The sequence below is a fragment of the Oncorhynchus keta genome, chromosome 23 (assembly GCF_023373465.1).
Source record: "Oncorhynchus keta strain PuntledgeMale-10-30-2019 chromosome 23, Oket_V2, whole genome shotgun sequence".
NCBI classification, from domain to species: domain Eukaryota; kingdom Metazoa; phylum Chordata; class Actinopteri; order Salmoniformes; family Salmonidae; genus Oncorhynchus; species Oncorhynchus keta.
Genome location: NC_068443.1, coordinates 39,854,722 through 39,875,308, shown reverse-complemented (window position 1 = coordinate 39,875,308; position 20,587 = coordinate 39,854,722). Strand labels below are relative to the sequence as shown.

General features: G+C 43.6%; 1 protein-coding gene across 2 annotated transcripts; it reads right to left on the bottom strand.

Annotated features, from left to right (window-relative positions):
- Positions 1–4,744: 4,744 nt before the first annotated feature.
- Positions 4,745–7,618, bottom strand: LOC118401710 (apolipoprotein D-like). Of its 2 annotated transcripts, XM_035799289.2 has the most exons (6): positions 7,499–7,575; positions 7,178–7,248; positions 6,924–7,051; positions 6,279–6,400; positions 5,537–5,625; positions 4,745–5,375 (listed from the first exon to the last, which is right to left on the bottom strand). In XM_035799289.2, the coding sequence occupies exons 2-6, from the start codon at positions 7,179–7,181 to the stop codon at positions 5,125–5,127; spliced, it is 594 nt and encodes a 197-aa protein (XP_035655182.1). In that variant the 5' UTR covers positions 7,182–7,248; positions 7,499–7,575; the 3' UTR covers positions 4,745–5,124. The 2 variants fall into 2 exon arrangements, with proteins under 2 accessions (XP_035655182.1, XP_035655183.1); XM_035799290.2 differs by lacking the exon at positions 7,178–7,248 and having other exon boundaries at positions 7,499–7,618.
- Between the last annotated feature and the right edge of the window lie 12,969 nt (positions 7,619–20,587).

Sequence of the window (20,587 nt, the reverse complement as noted above, 5' to 3'; positions counted from 1 at the left end):
GAAACTGAAGATCTCGTACAACGCTGTGTACTACTCCCTTCACAGAACAGAGCAAACTGACTCGAACCAGAATAGAAAGAGGAGTGGGAGGCCCCGGTGCACAACTAGTTTGAGAAACAGATGCCTCACAAGTCCTCAAATGTCAGCTTCATTAAATAGTACCCGCAAAACAACAGTCTCAACGTCAACAGTGAATAGGCAACTCCGAGATGCTGGCCTTCTAGGCAGAGTTCCTCTGCCCAGTGTCTGTGTTCTTTTGCCCATCTTAATCTTTTCTTTTTATTGGCAAGTAAAACAATTGCTTTTTCTTTGCAACTCTGCCTAGAAGGCCAGCATCCCGGAGTCGCCTCTTCACTGTTGACGTTGAGACTGCAGGTTTGCGGATACTATTTAATGAAGCTACCAGTTGAGGACAAGCTCATTCCTAAGGACCCTGGGACAAAACACCTCCCTCTGCAACTGCAGAGGATAGGGAACAACACATCTGCAATGCTGATCCTCAAAACGAGGGCCCCTCAGAGGTGCGTTCTCAGTCCCGTCCTGTATTGTGGACTACAGGCAAAGGAGGACCGATCACGCTCCCATTCTCATCAACGGGGCTGTAGTGGGGCAGGTTGAGAGCTTCAAGTTCCTTAGTGTCCACATAACCAATGAACTATCATGGTCCAAATACACCAAGACAGTCATGAAGAGGGCACGACAACGCCTATTCTCCCTCAGGAGCCTGAAAAGATATGGCATGGGTCCTCAGATCCTCAAAACATTATACAGCTGCACCATCGATAGCATCCTGACTGGTTGCATCAATACTTGGTATGGCAACTGCTAGGCCTCCAACCGCAAGGTACTACAGAGGGTAGTGTGTACGGCCCAGTACATCACTCGGGCCATGCCTCCTGCTATCCAGGACCTCTATAGCAGGCGGTGTCAGAGGAAGGTCCTACAAATGGTCAAAGACTCCAGCCACCCTAGTCATAGACTGTTCTCTCTGCTATCGCACGGCAAGCGGTACCGGAGCGCCAAGTCTAGGACCAAGAGGCTTCTGAACAGCTTCTACCCCCAAGCCATAAGACTGCTAAACATCTAATCAAATAGCTACCCGGACTATTTGCATTAACTCTTATTTATCTGTAATTAAGTATTTCACTGTTGTATTTAGCCCATGTGACAAATACAATTTGATTTGAACCCTGCTTGTGTTTTTCAAATGTATCATGGCATGTAGGCCTACATTGAACACCACACATTGGCTGCTAATGTAGGAATGACAGAACAGCTTTTTCCATGTTGAAATGTTATGGGATGCATTTTCTCCTGAATTTTTTATGGCAGGCCACTCTGGTAGACCTACATGTCACACCCTGACCTGAGAGAGCTTGTTATTCTCTATTTTGGTTAAGTTGGGGTGTGACTAGGGTGGGTAATCTAGGTTGTTTATTTCTATGTTGGCCTGGTATGGTTCACAGCCCAGTACGTCCTGTGCCAGCTCCCGCACTCGCCGTGCAAAGTGTGTCATCATTCCGGTTCACAGTCCAGAGCCGCCAGCGACGGTCTGCAGTCCGGAACCTCCAGCGACGGTCTGCAGTCCGGAACCTCCAGCGATGGTTTGCAGTCCGGAACCTCCAGTGATGATCCATGGCCCGGAGCCTTCAGTAATAATCCATGGCCCGGAGCTTCTAGTTACGAGGTCCAGTCCAGGCACAGTGTTCAGCCCGGGTCCATGGCGGGATCCGCGGGATGATCGGGCGCTACGTCCCGCACCAGAGCCACCACCAATGCTGGCGGATCCGCGAGCTGAGTGGGTTCTTCGCCCCGCACCGGAGCCGCCACCGAGACTGAATGCCCACCCGGACCCTCCCCTATAGAGTCAGGTTTTGCGGTCGGAGTCCGCACCTTTGGGCGGGGGGTACTGTCACGCCCTCACCTGAGAGAGCTTTTTATTATCTATTTTGGTTAGGTCGAGGTGTGACTGGGGTGGGTAATCTAGGTTGTTTATTTCTATGTTGGCCTGGTATGGTTCCCAATCAGAGGCAGCTGTTCATCGTTGTCTCTGATTGGGGATCATATTTAGGCAGCCGTTTCCCCACTGTGTTTCGTGGGATCTTGTTTTGGTGTAGTTGCCTGTGAGCACTCCATAGCTTCAAGTGTTGTTTGCTCTTTATTGTTTTTTGTGTGTTTCACGAATTAAAAGATGTGGAACCCATATCATGCTGCGCCTTGGTCTGTCTCTCCTCAAGAACGTGACACTACATCATGATCAAAAAGCCAACGTATAAGACCAAAGACCAAATAGACCACTGTTAAAACTGTAAGCGGGTACAGGCTCATTGTTCCCAGTAAATGTGCGCTGGAAGTTGTGCAGAATTTTCACAAAGTTCAAGTTTGTGCTCAGCACACCTGAAATTTGCTGAGTGCGCACATTTTTTTGAGGGAACATTGCTCTCATTCATGGTTGAGCTACGCAATTACTGGTACCCTAGAGGAGCATCATACTGCATGTTGGTTGGGTTTGAGTAATGCATGTGTAACAGAATAACTTTACGTCCGTCCCCTCGCCCATACCCGGGCGCGAACCAGGGACCCTCTGCACACATCGACAACAGTCACCCTCGAAGCATCGTTACCCATCGCTCCACAAAAGCCGCGGCCCTTGCAGAGCAAGGGGAACTCCTACTTCAAGGTCTCAGAGCAAGTGACGTAACCGATTGAAACAATATTTAGCGCTCACCGCTAACTAAGCTAGCCGTTTCACATCCGTTACACATGTTCAATTATTATCGGTAAACTTGTCTGATTACTTAGGTTAGATTTAGGTCGCTTGTCTACTATTTGTAAGTCTCAAAACTAAAACATTGTTTGAAAATGTTTTTTCTTCTGAAAAGCATAAACATTTTTAAAATAAGATAATAATAAAATATTTTAGAACAAATATACCTAATTATAATTATAATTATTATAATTATCCATGTCAATAACCCAAAATGTAATTATCATGACTGCATTATAATTAATTATTCATGTCTATGTTTATATATTTGTGTAAATATTTATATACACATTTATAGCACTTTTTTCATCAGCAGTTGTCTTTAAAGTACTTCTTCACATTAAACTCTGTGTGTGTCAGATCCAGAATGCAGGTGTTCTAGGTGCTAGTTGTGACCCTACTCTCCCTCCAGACGGCCCAGGCTCAGAGTCTCCATATAGGCCCCTGCTCCATGTCGCCCATTCAACAGGAATTTGTTGTCCCCAGGTCAATAACAGTCTGTCGAGTCATTGGGATCAGGGCTTGCTATGAAAATAATGTTCTTTCTCGCTCGATCAAAAACTAGGCCTAGGTCCTATTACTGCAACATTTAAATCTGAAATGCAGCCATACACATCAACAATCATTGTTATTGTATAGCTTAATAACACAATGTAGATATTGGGCTCCACTAGACTACAACATACAAGTGTCTAGTGTATCGTAAGGTTACGAATGAACTGTACAAATGAGTTCAATCGTGGTCTAGCGGTTAGGGCATTCAGCGTGCACATACAGTGCTTTCAGAAAGTATGCATAACCCTTAACTTATTGCACATTATTGTTGTGGTACAGTTGGAATTGAAAATGGATTACATTTTTTTTCTCTCACCCATATACACACAATACCACATAATGATAAAGTGAAAACATCTTTGGAGCCATTTTTGCTAATTTATTGAAATTGAAATACAGAAATTTCTGATTCACATCATTATTCACACCCCCGAGTCAATATATGTTAGAATCATCTTTGGCAGCAATTACAGCTGGGAGTCTTTCTGGGTGAGTTTCTAAGAGCTTTGTACAATATTTGCACATTCAGATTATTTTTCTATTTTTCAAGCTCTGTCAAGTCGAACAGCCATAGATTTTCAAGTCGATTTAAGTCAAAACTGTGACTTGGGCCACTCTGGAACATTCAATCTCGTTTTGGTTTGCAACAGTGTACATTTGGCCTTGTGTTTCAGGTTATTTTCCTGCTGAAGGGTGTATTTGTCTCCCAGTGTCTTTTGGAAAGCAGACTGAACCAGGTTTTCCGCTAGTATTTTGCCTGTGCTTAGCTCTATTCCATTTCTTTTTATTCTAAAAACAAGCATACCCATAACATGAAGCAGCCATAATTTCAAGGCAATTTGTATTTTAGGACATAACGTTAATTTCTTTGACAATTCTTTTGCAGTTTTACTGCAAAGGATGCAAAGGATGCAAGTTTCAGATTATTTATATTCTCTACAGGCTTCATTCCTTTCACTCTGTCATTTAGATTTGTATTGTGGAGAAACTACTATGTTGTTGGTCCATCTTCAGATTTCTCCTATCACAGCCATTCAATTCTGTAACCGTTTGAAAGTCACCATTGGCCTCATGGTGAAGTCCCTAAATGGTTTCCTTCCTCTCTGTCAACAGAGTTAGGAAGGGCGCCTGTATCGCTGTATCGTATTGATACACCATCCAACGTGTAATTAATAACTTCAGCATGCCCATGTCTGCTTTTTACATGTTTTATATTATTGTACACAGAATGAGTCCATGTATCTTATTACGTGATTTGTTAAGCACCAATAGGTGCCCTTCTTTGCGAGGCATTGTAAAAACTCCCTGTTCTTTTGGGTTGAATCTGTGTTTGAAATTCACTGCTCGACTGAGGGACCTTACAGATAATTGTATGTGTGGGGTACAGAGATAAGATGGTCATTCAAAAATCATGTCAAACAATATTATTGTACACAGAATGAGTCCATGCATTTTATTACGTGATTGGTTAAGCACATTTTTACTCCTGAAATGATTTAGGCTTGCCATAACAAAGGGATTGAATACTTATAATCAATTTCAGCTTTTAATTTTGTATTAATTTGTAAACATGTTTGTATGTGAAAACTACTTCCAAGGAGCATACATTCAGTTGTTCCAAACTCACTTCACTCGTACTAAAGAGGGAGGCTCGCTCGGCTGGTGCTAGCACCTGCGTAGATCAAATCCACAGCTGAAACGCAGATGAAGGTGCTTACATTTCCTAATAATTTGGACTCTATGTGCATGCCATGTGATGAATGTAAAACATATGCATTTTCTAGACTGAATCAGGTAGTCTCTTAGGCCCACAGAGGCATGTCAACGCACAGCTCTTGGCTCTGGTCGGTGACGGTCATCACGTCGATGTTGATGCCGTTGGAGGTGAACACGTTGTACAGCTCCCCAAGTTTCTCCTTAGAGAGGGTTGGCTCTCTGCTCAGGATCCAGGCAAAGTCCACGTGGAAGGCGCCCAGGTATTCAGTGCAGCTGTAGACCACAGAGTGGCCCTCGTAGTCAGTGGACAACACCCAGTAGGGGCCAGGGGAAGAGTCTGCAGGAGAGGAAAACATATATTCAAAAACATACAGTATACATAGACATATACGCCTCTGACCAGACATGGGTCAAAGACAGACAACATAAAATGTCAAATGGACTTATATAGGTCAACCTCACAAGAATGTTGAGACAAATATATTAGAGTTTGTTTACCCTCGAAGAAGGTGACTTCCAGCTTGGCGGGCTCAGAGGGGTCCTTGACCTTAGCATAGCCAGTAATAGCATTGACAGTGTTGTTAGACCTGAAAGAAAAAGGGACAGAGAGAGGTTAAACACATTTAACAATGGCGTTTTGTGAGGCCTACTTACGCATGGGCCCCTGTTCAATCAATAGTAGATAAAGGAAAGCAGCACTTGCACGTTCACTCTGAATGTTCATGCTGTATCTGAGGTGATAACCTTGTTAACCGAGTCACCCCCACGCAAGCTGTGAACATTTTCATTGGATATTGACATCCCACCTTTTTTAAGTTACCATTCTGAGTAAACCCACAGTGCGGTTTTTCTTTAACTGTAGTTGATTGAATAGGAGCCTCGGACGTGGGTTATTAAAGGACAGTCTGCTTTCATGTAAAATTAGTTACATTTTGCTTAACTATTCCTTTAAAGTTAGAGTCAGCGCTTCATGAAGTATACAGCAATGTCGGATCGATTTCCACAACAACTAACAGCATTGAAGCGCAATAATAAACTTCTCTTGCTGTTTCAGATTCAGAAACTGTCACATTGTAGCTATTGAAGCTAACCTGTGCACAGGCGCAGATACTCTGAGATTCTCTGGGTGCGTTGTGCTCATCTGGATCTATGGTGCTGCTCGTGGCAAAGTCATATCTCTGATTCTCAGTTTAATGTACAAACGTTTTATTTTGTTGAACAATCTCTTAAATGTACATACAGCAGCTCCCTGTTGAGCACACCAACTACTCCGGGGCTCTTCAAGGAGTAGGTGGCAGTGCTGCACTCGCCCTTCTGGAAGATGGCAGGGAGCTTCTGGATCTCATACCACTTGCCCAGATACTGTACCAAAGACAAAGATAAAAGTTTACATGACAATTTTATGACATGGAATGGCTTAGTGCTCTGGGGTTAGGTTCTCCCCCAGGAATAGATCTAAGTTAGGGTTAGGATAAGGGTTAAGGTTAGGGTTGGAGCTAGGGTTCGTAAGATAGATAGTTGAAATGTTACTGATAGCCTGTAGATAGGCTAGAGCATCTACAGATGAACTATCCAAATTACTTACAAATGCATAGAAGCAACTTCAGGGACACTTTGTTTGGATAGTCCATCTGTAGATGGTCTACAGACATTTAGTAACAGTTCAACTATCTACTAACCTTAGCTCTAACCCTAATCTTAACCCTTACCCTAGCCCTTACCTTTACCCTTATTCTAATACGAATCCTAACTGTAACCTTAGTAAGCAGTTGCTTATCAACACATTTGTTGATAGTATAGAGCATCTACAGATGGAAAATCCAGACTATCCAAGTAAAGTGTGTCCGCAACTTAATATACGGTAATAAGTGTTTGGTATAGTCACCCTGGCGGTGTCAAAGTTTGCCTGAACGGGGGGTTGGGGGCATTTTCCAGGGCGGAAGGTCTGGGCGTTAGCTGCCAGAACGGACAGCAGAGTCAGAGACAAAACCTGTAGAGCCTGCATCTTGGGGTCTGTAGAGCAAAAGAAAGAAGAGTAGACACAATGTCAGCAACTCCACTGGAGGACAATGAAAATTGACTTCAAATATTCAGTACTGCATTCAAAATCAAAACATTTTACATGATGTGGTTGCGTACACATATTTGGCAGATGTAATCACGGGTGTAGCGTAATGCTTATGTTCCTAGCTCCAACGGTGCAGTAATACCTAACAATACAAAACAATACACACAAAAATTAAAAGAAAGGAATTAGGTAATATATGAAAATGTAGGAAACAGAAACACATACTGTACAAGAAATTCTCATAGACTCTGACCAAGCAATGTACATTTTATGTCAGAATGGTGTTACAAATAACAACTTGCACATCATCATTCATAAGGCAAAGTGAATTCGCAGAGCTTAGAGCATCATAGAGAGAAAGAGTGGAATGAATGGGTACAAGTCCCACTTACCTTGTTCAGATGCTCAACCTGGTTATAAAAATGTTCAGTGGGTTTACAGACACCTATTTAAATGTATTGGAGTGGGGGTGGCATGGTGGTGGGGTGCGTGAGAGCTTGGCACCTGTTCAAATGGCTGTTATAGAAACATACTCCTTGCTGACTCTGTTAATGACTGACATGTTTGTGCTTTTGGTTGTTACACGAGTGGAATAATATGCCATTTAGAAGATGCTTTAATCCAAACCGATTTACAGTAGTGAGTGCATGCATTTTCTTGTGTTGTGACCCACAATGGGAATCAAACCCAAAATGCTGCCATTGAAAGCACAATGCTCTAGCAAAGTATTAAGTAATAACAGTAATAATAGTGCAATGTTGTTAATAGTGTGATTACGGTGTTTCTACACAAGTATAAGAGTATCTTAACTTCCTACTACTTTCTTAGATATTTTACCATTGCACGACATTGCCAGCATTCAAGCTAAGACTTGAGTAAATGGGCAGTAAAATTACTGACGACAAAGGGAAGCACAGCCGAGAGCTGCCCAGTGACACAAGCCTACCAGAAGAGCTAAATTACTTCTATGCTTTCTTCGAGGGAAATAACACTGAAACATGCATGAGAGCATCGGCAGTTCCGGACAGGTGTGCGATCACGCTCTCCGAAGCCAATGTGAGTAAGACCTTTAAATAGGTCAACATTCACAAGGCCGCAAGGCCAGACGGATCACCAGGACGTGTACTCCGAGCATGCGCTGACCAACTGGCAAGTGTCTTCACTGACATTTTCAACCTCCCTATCTGAGTCTGTAATACCAACATGTTTCAAGCAGACCCCCATAGTCCCTGTGCCCAAGAACACTAAGGTAACCTGCCTAAATGACTACTGACCCATAGCACTCACATCTGTAGCCATGAAGTGTTTTGAAAGGCTGGTCATTGCTCACATCAACGCCATTATCCCAGAAACCCTAAACCCATTCCAATTTGCATACCGCCCCTACAGATCCACAGATCCACAGATGATGCAATCTCTATTGCGCTCCACACTGCCCTTTCCCACCTGGACAAAAGGAACACCTATGTGAGAAAGCTATTCATTGACTACAGCTCAGCGTTCAACACCATAGTGCCCTCAAAGCTCATCACTAAGCTAAGGACCCTGGGACTGAACACCTCCCTTTGCAACTGGATCCTGGACTTCCTGACGGGCCGGCCCCAGGTGGTAGGAGTAGGTAGCAACACATCTGCCACGCTGATCCTCAGCACACCCGGTCCCCTCAGGGGTGCGTGCTCAGTCCTCTCCTGTACTTCCTGTTCACTTATTACTGCACGGCCAGGCACGACTCCAACACCATCATTAAGTTTGCAGATGACACAACAATGGTAGGCCTGATCACCAACAACGGCGAGACAGCCTATAGGGAGGAGGTCAGAGACCTGACCGTGTGGTGCAAGGACAACAACCTCTCAACGTGATCAAGACAAAGGAGATGATTGTGGAGTATAGGAAAAGGAGGACAGAGCATGCCCCCATTCTCATCGACAGGGCTGTAGTGGAGCAGGCTGAGAGCTTCAAGTTCCTTGGCATCCTCATCAACAACAAACTAACATGGTCCAAGCACACCAAGACAGTCGTTAAGATGGCACAACAAAACCTATTCCCCCTCAGGAGATTGAAAAGATTTGACATGGGTCCTCAGATCCTCAAAAGGTTCAACAACTGCACCATCGAGAGCATCCTGACTGGTTGCATCACTGCCTGGTATGGCAACTGCTCAGCCTCCGACCACAAGGCACTACAGAGGATAGGGCGTACGGCCCAGTACATCACTGGGGCCAAGCTTCCTGCAGTGAATGGCTGGAATGGAGTGAATGGAATGCTATCAAACATGTTTTTTTCTTCATGTGTTTGATACCATGCCATTCACTCCATTCCAGCCATTCACTCCATTCCAGCCATTCCACTCCATTCCAGCCACTTGTATGAGCCGTCCTGCCTTCAGTAACCTCCACAGACATACAGGTACTGTAAGGTCGACTAGGGCCGTGTTATATTGGTTTCTCTTGATCGATATCTTTTATCAGAAATCTGAAAGATCTCAGTTTGGATCATTCAAAGATATTGAGTTGTTACAAATCCTCAGATATCTTGTCAGTATTTGCAGCAGCAAAAGACGCAATCATCTACTTGTGTACTCCAGGCCTCCTCGAAGAGCTTGTCAATTCCCTGTGTCCCTGTGTCTGTTTATAATGAATCCTCAGGGAAGGTTTTGCTTATCATGACATGGAGGTTGGTGGCTAAGGAAAATCATATTTTTCTCATGTGACCACCTTTACAAACCCAACGGATCGTATTTATCATAACACAACCCAATTGGTTACGACCTGCCTGGTACCAAATGGTGCCATGTGGACCTTGTTCGAATGATCCGCAGGTTATTGTGTGATTACCATTTTATCATGTAATATCACATTGCTTTTATGTCATGACAGGGTGAATAAAAAACGAATCGCAGTAAATAACATCTTAGGTGTTTAGAAATTGCATGGTTATATGGTAAATACACTATTATAACCCATGCATGACTTTATTTCTTGAGTACTGTAAAAGAGAATGTGTTCTCATTGACTTACCCGCTTAAGTAAACGCAAATACAAAAGCAGTGAATGTCATTGGATTATGGACTATTTACGTAAAAGGTAAGGACGGGACAGCCAGAGCCACTCAACAGGAGGTAGAGTCCCAGGAGAGGGGTACTTTCCCCCCTTCATCAAACACGTTCACATAGCAGACCCCCTGAGTGTGTACACAGGTGCCTTATACACAGGGTTTTGGCACACTAGGGTAACACGTCAATCATAATTATGCAAGTTCTACATCCATGTAACTACTGACACCTGTTTCACATACAGTACATGTAACACTCTCATTCAATGTTCCCTCTAAGCTGCGTGCAGTAGCTGGGACTGCCATGCAGAAGAAATATCAGAGATTTTGTTGAAGGCAGAACGCATTGACACACATGACTCAGCCCATACTCGCTACACAGACCAGTGGGGCATAACCAATCAGAGCTGCAATAGGACGATATGCAAATAGACCATTGCCATATATGGATCTGTGCCATTTACCTTTAACTAAACTGTGTTTACAGAATGAGTGGTCCTGAGTAGATGAGCTTGTTTTGTGATCAAAGCAAGAGCTGCATGTAGCCACATGTGCACATTTTGTTCATCTCCTTTGCTAGGTAGTGAGTTATTAACCCAGTTACAGATCATTTGTAGACAGCAATAGGGGAGTGATTGCTTCCAGGAAGACACGTACATTTCTAGACATCTTTGAAAAGCAAGTCAGATATAGAGCTTTTTTTGTCTTGAAGGGGCAGTGTTGTATTTTGAGGCAAGCCTGAATAAGCTAAGTAGCCAATAGGCAGAGGGTAGAATCATTTGTGTGATTCTCTGTAATAATGGTACGGTAATAATAATGCACTTTATTTTGCAAAGTGGTGTCTTACGTCAAACAGCACAACAACATTTTCAGTCACCTCCTTGTCTGAGTGGATAAAGGTTAATGTCAAGCCCTGCATGTTTCATGTTTCAAAAGTATCATCGAATGTAGGCCTACATTGAACACCACACACTGGCTGCTACTAATTACTGATGAGACAGCCTATAGGGAGAAAGTCAGAGACCTGGCCGTGTGGTGCCAGGAATACAACCTCTCCCTCATTGTTATCAAGACAAAGGCCCGAGCACGCCCCCATTCTCGTCGACGGGGCTGTAGTGGAACAGGTTGAGAGCTTCAAGTTCCTTGGTGTCCCATCACCAACAAACTATCATGGTCCACACATACTAAGACAGTCGTGAAGAGGGCACGACCAAGCCTATTCCTCCTCGGGAGACTGAAAAGATTTTGCATGGGTCCTCAGATCCTTAAAAGCTTCTACAGCTGCACCATCAAGAGCATAGTTGCATCATTGCGTTGTATGGCGACTGCTCGGCCTCCGACTGCAAGGCACTACAGAGGGTAGTGTGTACGGCCTAGTACATCACTGGGGCCAAGCTTTCTGCCATCCAGGATTTCTATACCAGGCGGTGTCAGAGGAAGGCCTTAAAAATTATCAAAGACTCCAGCAACCCTAGTCATAGACTGTTCTCTCTGCTAATGCACCGCAAGCGGTAAAGCGGTACCGGAGCGACAAGTCTAGGTCCAAAAGGCTTCTTAACAGCTTCTACCCCCAAGCCATAAGACTCCTTAACAGCTAATCTATAGTCTACCCAGACCCCTCTTTTACACCGCTGCAACGCTCTGTTTATAATCTATGCATAGTCACTTTAACTCTACCTACATGTACATATTACCTCAACTACCTCGACTAACTAGTGCCCCCACACATTGACTTTGTACCGGTACCCCCTGTATATAGCCTCACTTGTTATTTTACTGCTCCTGTTTAAATATTTGTTACTTTTTATTTTCTATTTTCCATTTTTTACTTAACACTTTTTTATCTTAAAACTTCTTAAAGTATTGTTGGTTAAAGGCTTGTAAAGTAAGCATTTCACTGTAAGGTTGTATTCGGTTCATTTGATTTGATTTGATTTACTGTAGGCTGAATGGTGGAACAGGAACTTCCATGTTCAAATGTTATGGGATGCATTTTCTCCATTGTTTTTGAAGGTAGCACTCTGGTAGTGTCATAGTTCTGACCTTTTATTTCCTGTGTTTTGTATTTAGTTAGTATGGTCAGGGCGTGAGTTGGGTGGGCAGTCTCTATGTTTGTTTTTCTAGGTTTTGGGAATTTCTATTTTTCGGCCTATTGGTTCTCAATCAGAGGCAGGTGTCATTGGTTGTCTCTGATTGAGAATCATACTTAGGTAGCCTGGGTTTCACTGTGTGTTTGTGGGTGATTGTTCCTGTCTCTGTCTTTGCACCAGATAGGACTGTTTTGAGTTTTCACATTTCTTGTTTTTTTGTAGTCTGTTGTTCATGTGTACCTTAACGCATTAAAAAGAACCATGGACAATTACCACGCCGCGTTTTGGTCCTCTGATCCGTTTCGCCTCCCTCTTCGGAAGAGGAGGAGGAAATTCATTACAGGTAGGTCAATTGAGTGAGTCCAATATCGCCGATGCGCGAAGACAGGAGTGCGTAATGATGGTGGCAGGAGTGCGTAATGCAGGGCAGCCTGGCGCCCTCGAGCGCCAGATGGGAAGAGCGGGAGCAGGCGTGACCACAATAAAATAAACTATAACACGTGACTAGTTATAATTGCCCAATCTGATATGAATCAACAGACGTTTTTACTTGTTAGTTATGGGCAGATTCAACTCAGTTCACCATATGGTGAGGTATCCATGTCAATAACCCAAAATGTAATTTTCATGACTGCATTATAACGCATTATTCATGTCTATGTTTATATATTTATGTTTAAATATTTATATACACATTTATAGCCCGTTTTACATCAACAGTTGTCTTTAAAGTATACTGCTTAAGATTAAACTCATTAAACACAAGATAGATATTGGTCTTCACTTGGCTAACGTCTAGGCTATGTCTAGTGTATCCTAAGGTTATGAATGAAATGTCAAAATTGAGTTATGCATACCCCTTGAGTTATTTCACATTTTGTTGTGTTACAGACTGAATTCAAAATGAATTAAATCACCCATCTTCACACATTACCCCATAAAGATAAAGTGAAAACATGTTTTTAGAGATTTTTGCAAATGTTTTGAAAATTAAATAGAGAAATTGGGTTAGTGAGGAGAGAGTGGGATTAAGGGAGAGAGAAATGCTTGGAGATGTACTGTGTGACTTTCACCACTGATTCCTAGCCTTAATGATTCCCAGTCTATACTCAGGGAGTAAACAAGCAACAGAAAAAATATGTCTGGAGCTTTTGGATTTGGCTTTTGATGTTTCTTATGTCTATATAGAGATGTTACATATCTTCTTGGCCGGCTCAGTTTCAAGTTTTATTGTCACATGCACAAAGTACAGTGAAATGTTTTTCTTGCAAGCTCTTTCCCAACAATGCAGTAACTAATATCAGTAGTAAAAATATAATGCTATATAGTAAAGTAGAACAAAAACACAAATGAAATAGAAATAGGAAAAACACGAGAAAGTAAGTAAGCGAAGTACAGGGTCAAATCAAATTTTATTTGTCACATGCTTTTTAAACAACAAGTGTAGACTAACAGTGAAATGGTAACCCAATCTCATTTACATAAAAATTCTAAACCCTGAGTCGATACATGTTAAAATCACCTTTGGCAGCAATTACAGCTGTGAGTCTTTCTGGGTAAGTCTCTAAGAGCTTTGCACACCTGTATTGTACAATATTTGCACATTCAGATTCTTTTAAAATTCCTCAAGCTAAGTCAAAACTGTAACTAAGCCACTCGGGAACCTTCTAATATCATCTTGGTATGCAACTCCAGTGTATATTTGGCCTTGTATTTTAGGTTATTGTCCTGCTGAATTTGTCTCCCAGTGTCTGTTGGAAAGCACACTGAACCAGGTTTTCCTCTAGGATTTGTCCTGTGCCATTCCATTTCTTTTTATCGTAACAAACTCCCTTGCCAATGACAAGCATACTCATAACATGATGCACTATGCTTGAAAATGTGAAGAGTGGTACTCAGTGATGTGTTGGATTTGTCCCAAACATAACACTTTGTATTTAGGACATAAAGTTCATTAGTGTCTTATTGCAAACAGGATGCAAGTTTCGGAATATTTCTATTCTCTACAGGCTTCCTTCTTTTCACTGTCATTTAGGTTAGTATTGTGGAGTTCCTACAATGTTGTTGGTCCATCCTCAATTTTCTCCTGTCACAGAGATTAAACTCTGTAACTTTTTAAAAGTCACCATTGGCCTCATGGTGAAATCCCTGAGTGGTTTCCTTCCTGAGTTAGGAAGGCCGCCTGTATCTTTGTAGTGACTGGGTGTATTGATACACCATCCAAAGTGTAATTAATAAATATTCAATGTCTACTTTTTTTTTTACCCATCTACCAATAAGTGCCCTTCTTTGCAAGGCATGGGAAAAACTCCCTGGTCTTTGTGATTGAATCTGTTTTTACATTTCCTTGCTCGACTAAGGGACCTTATAGATAATTGTATGTGTGGGGTCCAGTGATAAGGTAGTCATTCAAAAAATCATGTTAAACACTATTATTGCACACAGAGTGAGTCCATGCAACCTATTTTGTGATTTGTTAAGCACTCCTGAAGTGATTTAGGCTTGCCATAAAAAGAGGTTGAATACTTGTACTTCTACTCAATTTCAGCTAACTTTTTGTATTCATTTGTAAACATTTCTAAAAACATAATTCCAATTTGACATTAGGGGGTATTATGTGTTTACATATACATTTACATATACATTTAAACCATTCTAAACTCAGGCTGCAAAACAACAAAATGTGGAAAAATGTTGACAGTCCCGTGGCATTTTACCCCCAATCTTGATAAGAAATTACAATAGCAGACACTTTTGGATAGAAAAAAAGAGGAAACAAATAATGCAATATCGGTCAGCAGCCTACACCAACATTAGTTTCCATTCATATCAAGTGTCAGGTAAATTACCACGTTAGATGTGCTGTGGTAAACAAGTACACTTTATTCTCTCTGTGCAGCAAACACTTGACAAGCCAGATGCTTCAAAGATCGAAACTGTTCTAAGGCAGTCTGACAAACCTCTAAAGTTGATTTCCAAACTGTATCAAGGGTTGATTGAGGCTTTTCCCGATGACACAAAACATGTCAAACAAAAATGTGAGAAAGAGCCGGGAGACGCTATTGATGATGATGAATGGATAGAGATACAGTAGGAGGAAAAAGTATTTAGTCAGCCACCAATTGTGCAAGTTCTCCCACTTAAAAAGATGAGAGAGGCCTGTAATTTTCATCATATGTACACTTCAACTATGACAGACAAAATGAGAAAAAAAATCCAGATGTCACGCCCTGGTCGAAGTAATGTATGTTTGTCTTCATTTATTTGGTCAGGCCAGGGTGTGACATGGGTTATTGTGGTGCGTTTTTGTCATGGGGTTTTTGTGGGGTGTCTAGCATAGTCTATGGCTGCCTGAGGCGGTTCTCAATCAGAGTCAGGTGATTATCGTTGTCTCTGATTGGGAACCATATTTAGGCAGCCATATTCTTTGAGTATTTCGTGGGTGATTGTTCCTGTCTCTGTGTTAGTTGTCACCAGATAGGCTGTATAGGTTTTCATTCCGTTTGTTGTTTTTGTATTGTTCGTGCTTTTTTCTTCATTAAAGATGTATCGAACTAACCACGCTGCATTTTGGTCCGACTCTCCTTCGACGGAAGTAAACCGTAACAGAATCACCCACCACACCAGGACCAAGCAGCGTGGTGACAGGCAGCGACAGCAGAAGCAGCGAAAGGAGGAATGGACATGGGAAGACGTTTTGGATGGCAAGGGTTGTTACACTTGGGAGGAGATACTGGCTGGAAGAGATTGCCTCCCATGGGAACAGGTGGAGGCACTTAGGAGAGCAGAGGCAGTCGGAGAGAGGAGCCGACGATACGAGGGAACACGGTTGGCAAGGAAGCCCGAAAGTCAGCCCCAAAAATTTCTTGGGAGGGGGCTCAGGGAGAGTATGGCAGAGTCAGGGTTCAGACCTGAGCCAACTCCCCCTGTTTATTGTGAGGAGCAGCGATCACAGGACTTCTGGACTTGGGAGGAGATATTGGACGGAAAAGGACCCTGGTCACAGCCTGGTAAATATCGACGCCCCAAAGAAGAACTGGAGGCGGCGAAAGCGGAGAGGCGCTGGTATGAAGAGGCAGCACGGTGACGCGGATGGAAGCCCAAGAGTCAGCCCCAAAAATGTATTGGGGGGGGCTCACAGGGAGTATGGCTACGCCAGGTAGGAGACCTGCGCAAACTTCCTGTGCTTACCGGGGGGCTAAAGAGACCGGGCAGGCACCGTGTTATGCTATGGAGTGCACGGTGTCTCCAGTGCGGGTGCATATCCCGGTGCGGTACATACCAGCTCTTCATATTGGCCGGGCTAGAGTGGGCATCGAGCCAGGTAAGGTTGGGCAGGCTTGGTGCTCAAGAGCTCCAGTGCGCCTGCACGGTCCGGTCTATCCAGTGCCACCTCCACACACCAGTCCTCCGGTGGCAGCTCCCCGCACCAGGCTTCCTGTGCGTGTCCTCGGCCCAGTACCACCAGTGCCAGCACCACGCACCAGGCCTTCAGTGCGCCTCGCCTGTCTATCGCTATCAGAGCCTTCCTCCTCTCCAGCGTTGCCGGAGTCTCCCGCCTGTTCAGCGCAGCCAGAGCCTTTCTCCTCTACAGCACTGCTGGAGTCTCCCGCCTGTTTAGCGCAGCCAGAGCCTTCCTCCTCTCCTGTGCTGCCGGAGTCTCCCGACTTTTCAGCGCTGCCAGAGCCTTCCTCCTCTACAGCACTGCTGGAGTCTCCTGCCTGTTCAGCGCAGCCAGAGCTGCCAGCCTGCATGGAGCAGCCTGAGCTGTCAGCCTGCATGGAGCAGCCAGAGCTGCCAGTCTGCATGGAACAGCCAGAGCTGCCAGTCTGCATGGAGCAGCCAGAGCTGTCAGTCTGCATGGAGCAGCCAGAGCTGCCAGTCTGCATGGAGCAGCCAGAGCTGCCAGTCTGCATGGAACAGCCAGAGCTGCCAGTCTGCATGGAGCAGCCAGAGCTGCCAGTCTGCATGGATCAGCCAGAGCTGCCAGTCTGCATGGATCAGCCAGAGCTGCCAGTCTGCATGGATCAGCCAGGGCTGCCAGTCTGCATGGAGCAGCCAGAGCAGCTAGAGCCGCCAGGCAGCCAGGATCCACCAGTCAGCCAGGATCCGCCAGTCAGCCATGATCTTCCAGATCCGCCAGTCAGCCAGGATCCGCCAGTCAGCCAGGATCTTCCAGATCCGCCAGTCAGCCAGGATCCGCCAGTCAGCCAGGATCTGCCAGAACTACCAGCTAGCCAGGATCTGCCAGAGCCAACTACCTGCCTGAGCTTCCTCTCAGTACTGGGCTTCCTCTCAGTACTGGGCTTCCTCTCAGTACTGGGCTTCCCCTCAGTCCCGAGCTTCCCCTCAGTCCCGAGCTTCCCCTCAGTCCCGAGCTTCCCCTCAGTCCCGAGCTTCCCTCAGTCCCGAGCTTCCCCTCAGTCCCGAGCTTCTACCTCAGTCCCGAGCTGCCCCTCAGTCCAGTGGGGTCCTTGGTGAGGGTTATTAGGCCAAGGTCGGCTGCGAGGGTCGCCAATCATAGGACGCGTTACAGGGGGACTAAGACTTGGTTGGAGTGGGGTCCACGTCCCGAGCCGGAGCCGCCACCGTGGACAGACGCCCACCCGGACCCTCCCCTATGGGTTTAGGTGTGCGGCCGGGAGTCCGTACCTTGGAAGGGGGGTTCTGTCACGCCTTGGTCTTAGTATTTTGTGTATTCTTTATTTATTTGGTCAGGCCAGGGTGTGACATGGGTTTATTTTGTGGTGTGTTTTTGTATTGGGGTTTTAGTAGGTATTGGGATTGTGGCTGAGTAGGGTTGTCTAGTCAAGTCTATGGTTGCCTGAGGCGGTTCTTAATCAGAGGCAGGTGATTATCGTTGTCTCTGATTGGGAACCATATTTAGGCAGCCATATTCTTTGAGTGTTTCGTGGGTGATTGTTCCTGTCTCTGTGTTAGTTATTCACCAGATAGGCTGTATAGGTTTTCACGTTCTGTTTGTTGTTGTTGTATTGTTCGTGTTTTTTAGTCTATTAAAGATGTATCGATCTAACCACGCTGCATTTTGGTCCGACTCTCTTTCAACGGAAGAAAACCGTAATACCAGAAAATCACATTGTAGGATTTTTTATGAATTTATTTGCAAATTATGGTGGAAAATAAGTATTTGGTCACCAACAAACAAGCAAGATTTCTGGCTCTCACAGACCTGTAACTTCTTCTTTAAGAGGCTCCTCTGTCCTCCAATCTTTACCTGTATTAAAGGCACCTGTTTGAACTTGTTATCAGTATAAAAGACACCTGTCCACAACCTCAAACAGTCACACTCCAAACTCCACTATGGCCAAGACCAAAGAACTGTCTTATCAATCACGCAACATATTTAACAATGATCTCTTACCTAGCTTTCTGACTGGGGGCCTTTTTGCTTACTTTTTGTAGTTCTAAATAGAGACGGCTAGAAGGGCCATGGGCCATATTGGATTGTCTACAAATGCAGGAAATTAGCTTTAGATGCCCCCCAAAAATCGTGGGGAGGACCCCCAGGCCCTCCGCTGGGTTATGTCCCCCGCACTTCTAAAACCAAAGTTGCACAACTGGTAGGGGTTGTCATTCATAATATTGATGGAGGGGAGTTGGAATGATACTTTAAGTTATGTAATCTCTGTTATTAAATGTCTGCATGCAAAGTGTGTATTTATTATTGTCTTGACATTTTGACCTGAATATCATAGCTTACTACTTATATTTGAGTTTGACATCATCCAAAGTGTTGGTTATATTACACATATAACTGTGGAATGGCCATGTTGTAACAAATTGCTTAGTAAACACCTAGTAATGTCTGCACTGCTAAATAAACTGCTACTCAAAAATGTCCCAGTAAACTATATAAAAAAAGAGCAGGTCTATCGAGGCTGGTTGAGAGCCTTTAAAGCCCTGGTTATCCTTTCACGTGTCACATGACATCTTCACAATGTGCCAGAGAGGGCTATCCATGCCATCCTGTCCCATCCTACCATATTGTTTAGAACATTTATCCTGTTATGTCCCCTTATATAATTTACATTATGACAGATATAAGCACCGGAATGCTACAAAGACATTCATTCAAGACACAGAGACTTCAGTGTGGCGTGACCCAGGAGAGAGAACATCCTTCTGAGACCAGATATCCTGACCAGAGAGACAACAGAGGTAAGAGGTGCTTTTCACTGTTCTATGGGATTTTATATAAAGATAAATTAACTTTACCAATGTTTAAATGAGAACTAGTTTGGGGGGGTCAAATTAATGGTTGAATTTGGTTGGTGTGATAACAAGCGAAATAAGGTAATATTTCTTTAATAAGTTATCTGAATACCTTTGTCATTTGAGGCAAAGAGAGCAATACCAACAAAGCTGATCTCTACATAGTCATAAATAGTGATAAATAGCAGTTAACTTAAAATAACCCAATGATTTATTTATGTTACATAGGTAATGGTGAAACACATTTATATTGATTTATTTATTTTTTTTAATGAAGAAGCTTTTTTTGTCTTGAACATGTAACCATTTTGTGTGACCATGTTTTTCATTTATGACAGATATTACAGTTATTGAATGTTTATATTTGACATTTGATGAGGTAATGGCCGATGAGTCTTCCGTCCTCCTGTTCTTCTCTCACCATGTTTATATATAGTTTTTTTCTTTGACTATGAAAAGAATTGTCACAATGTGATTTCCTAGGGCCAGTTCCCAGATCCTAATTATGCCTAATCCTGGACTTACTTCTTGTGCCTCTGAAAGGGAAACAATTTATCTTTTTAGTTTTTTTTTTTGTTTTTTTTTTCTTCTCCCCTGAGTGATTGTAATTATTTTCAGGTGACGGCTGCCCATGTGACCATGAAGCCATCATTTGCCCTCGTCTTGCCTCTAAAGGGTGCACAATGCCTCCTTTAGCCCACTTCTGGCACTGGCCCGTCCATAATGCTGCTTGATCTGTAGTTAGACTATTAGCTGGCTAAAATTAGACTACATTAGCAGTGAAATACTGTTAATATGATGGTGTGTTAGCGTGGGTTTTCAGTGAATTCATGTAAATCGCAAAGCTCCTCTGCATTTGCTGCGGTGCAGGAAAATTCTCCGCAAAAAAAAGTGATCAAATTAAGATCCAACATCTCTACCTGCCAATTACTGCATTTCTATACAATTTAAACACTCAAAAATGCTATTTGGAAAACAGCAGAAGCAAGCAAAGATTACCCCTTATCACATTGGTTGCTGAAGCTTCATTCACCTCAGTCGATCTACCAGCACATATAGCCTAGTAGCTATATAATTAACCGCTACACACTAGATTTAGATTTT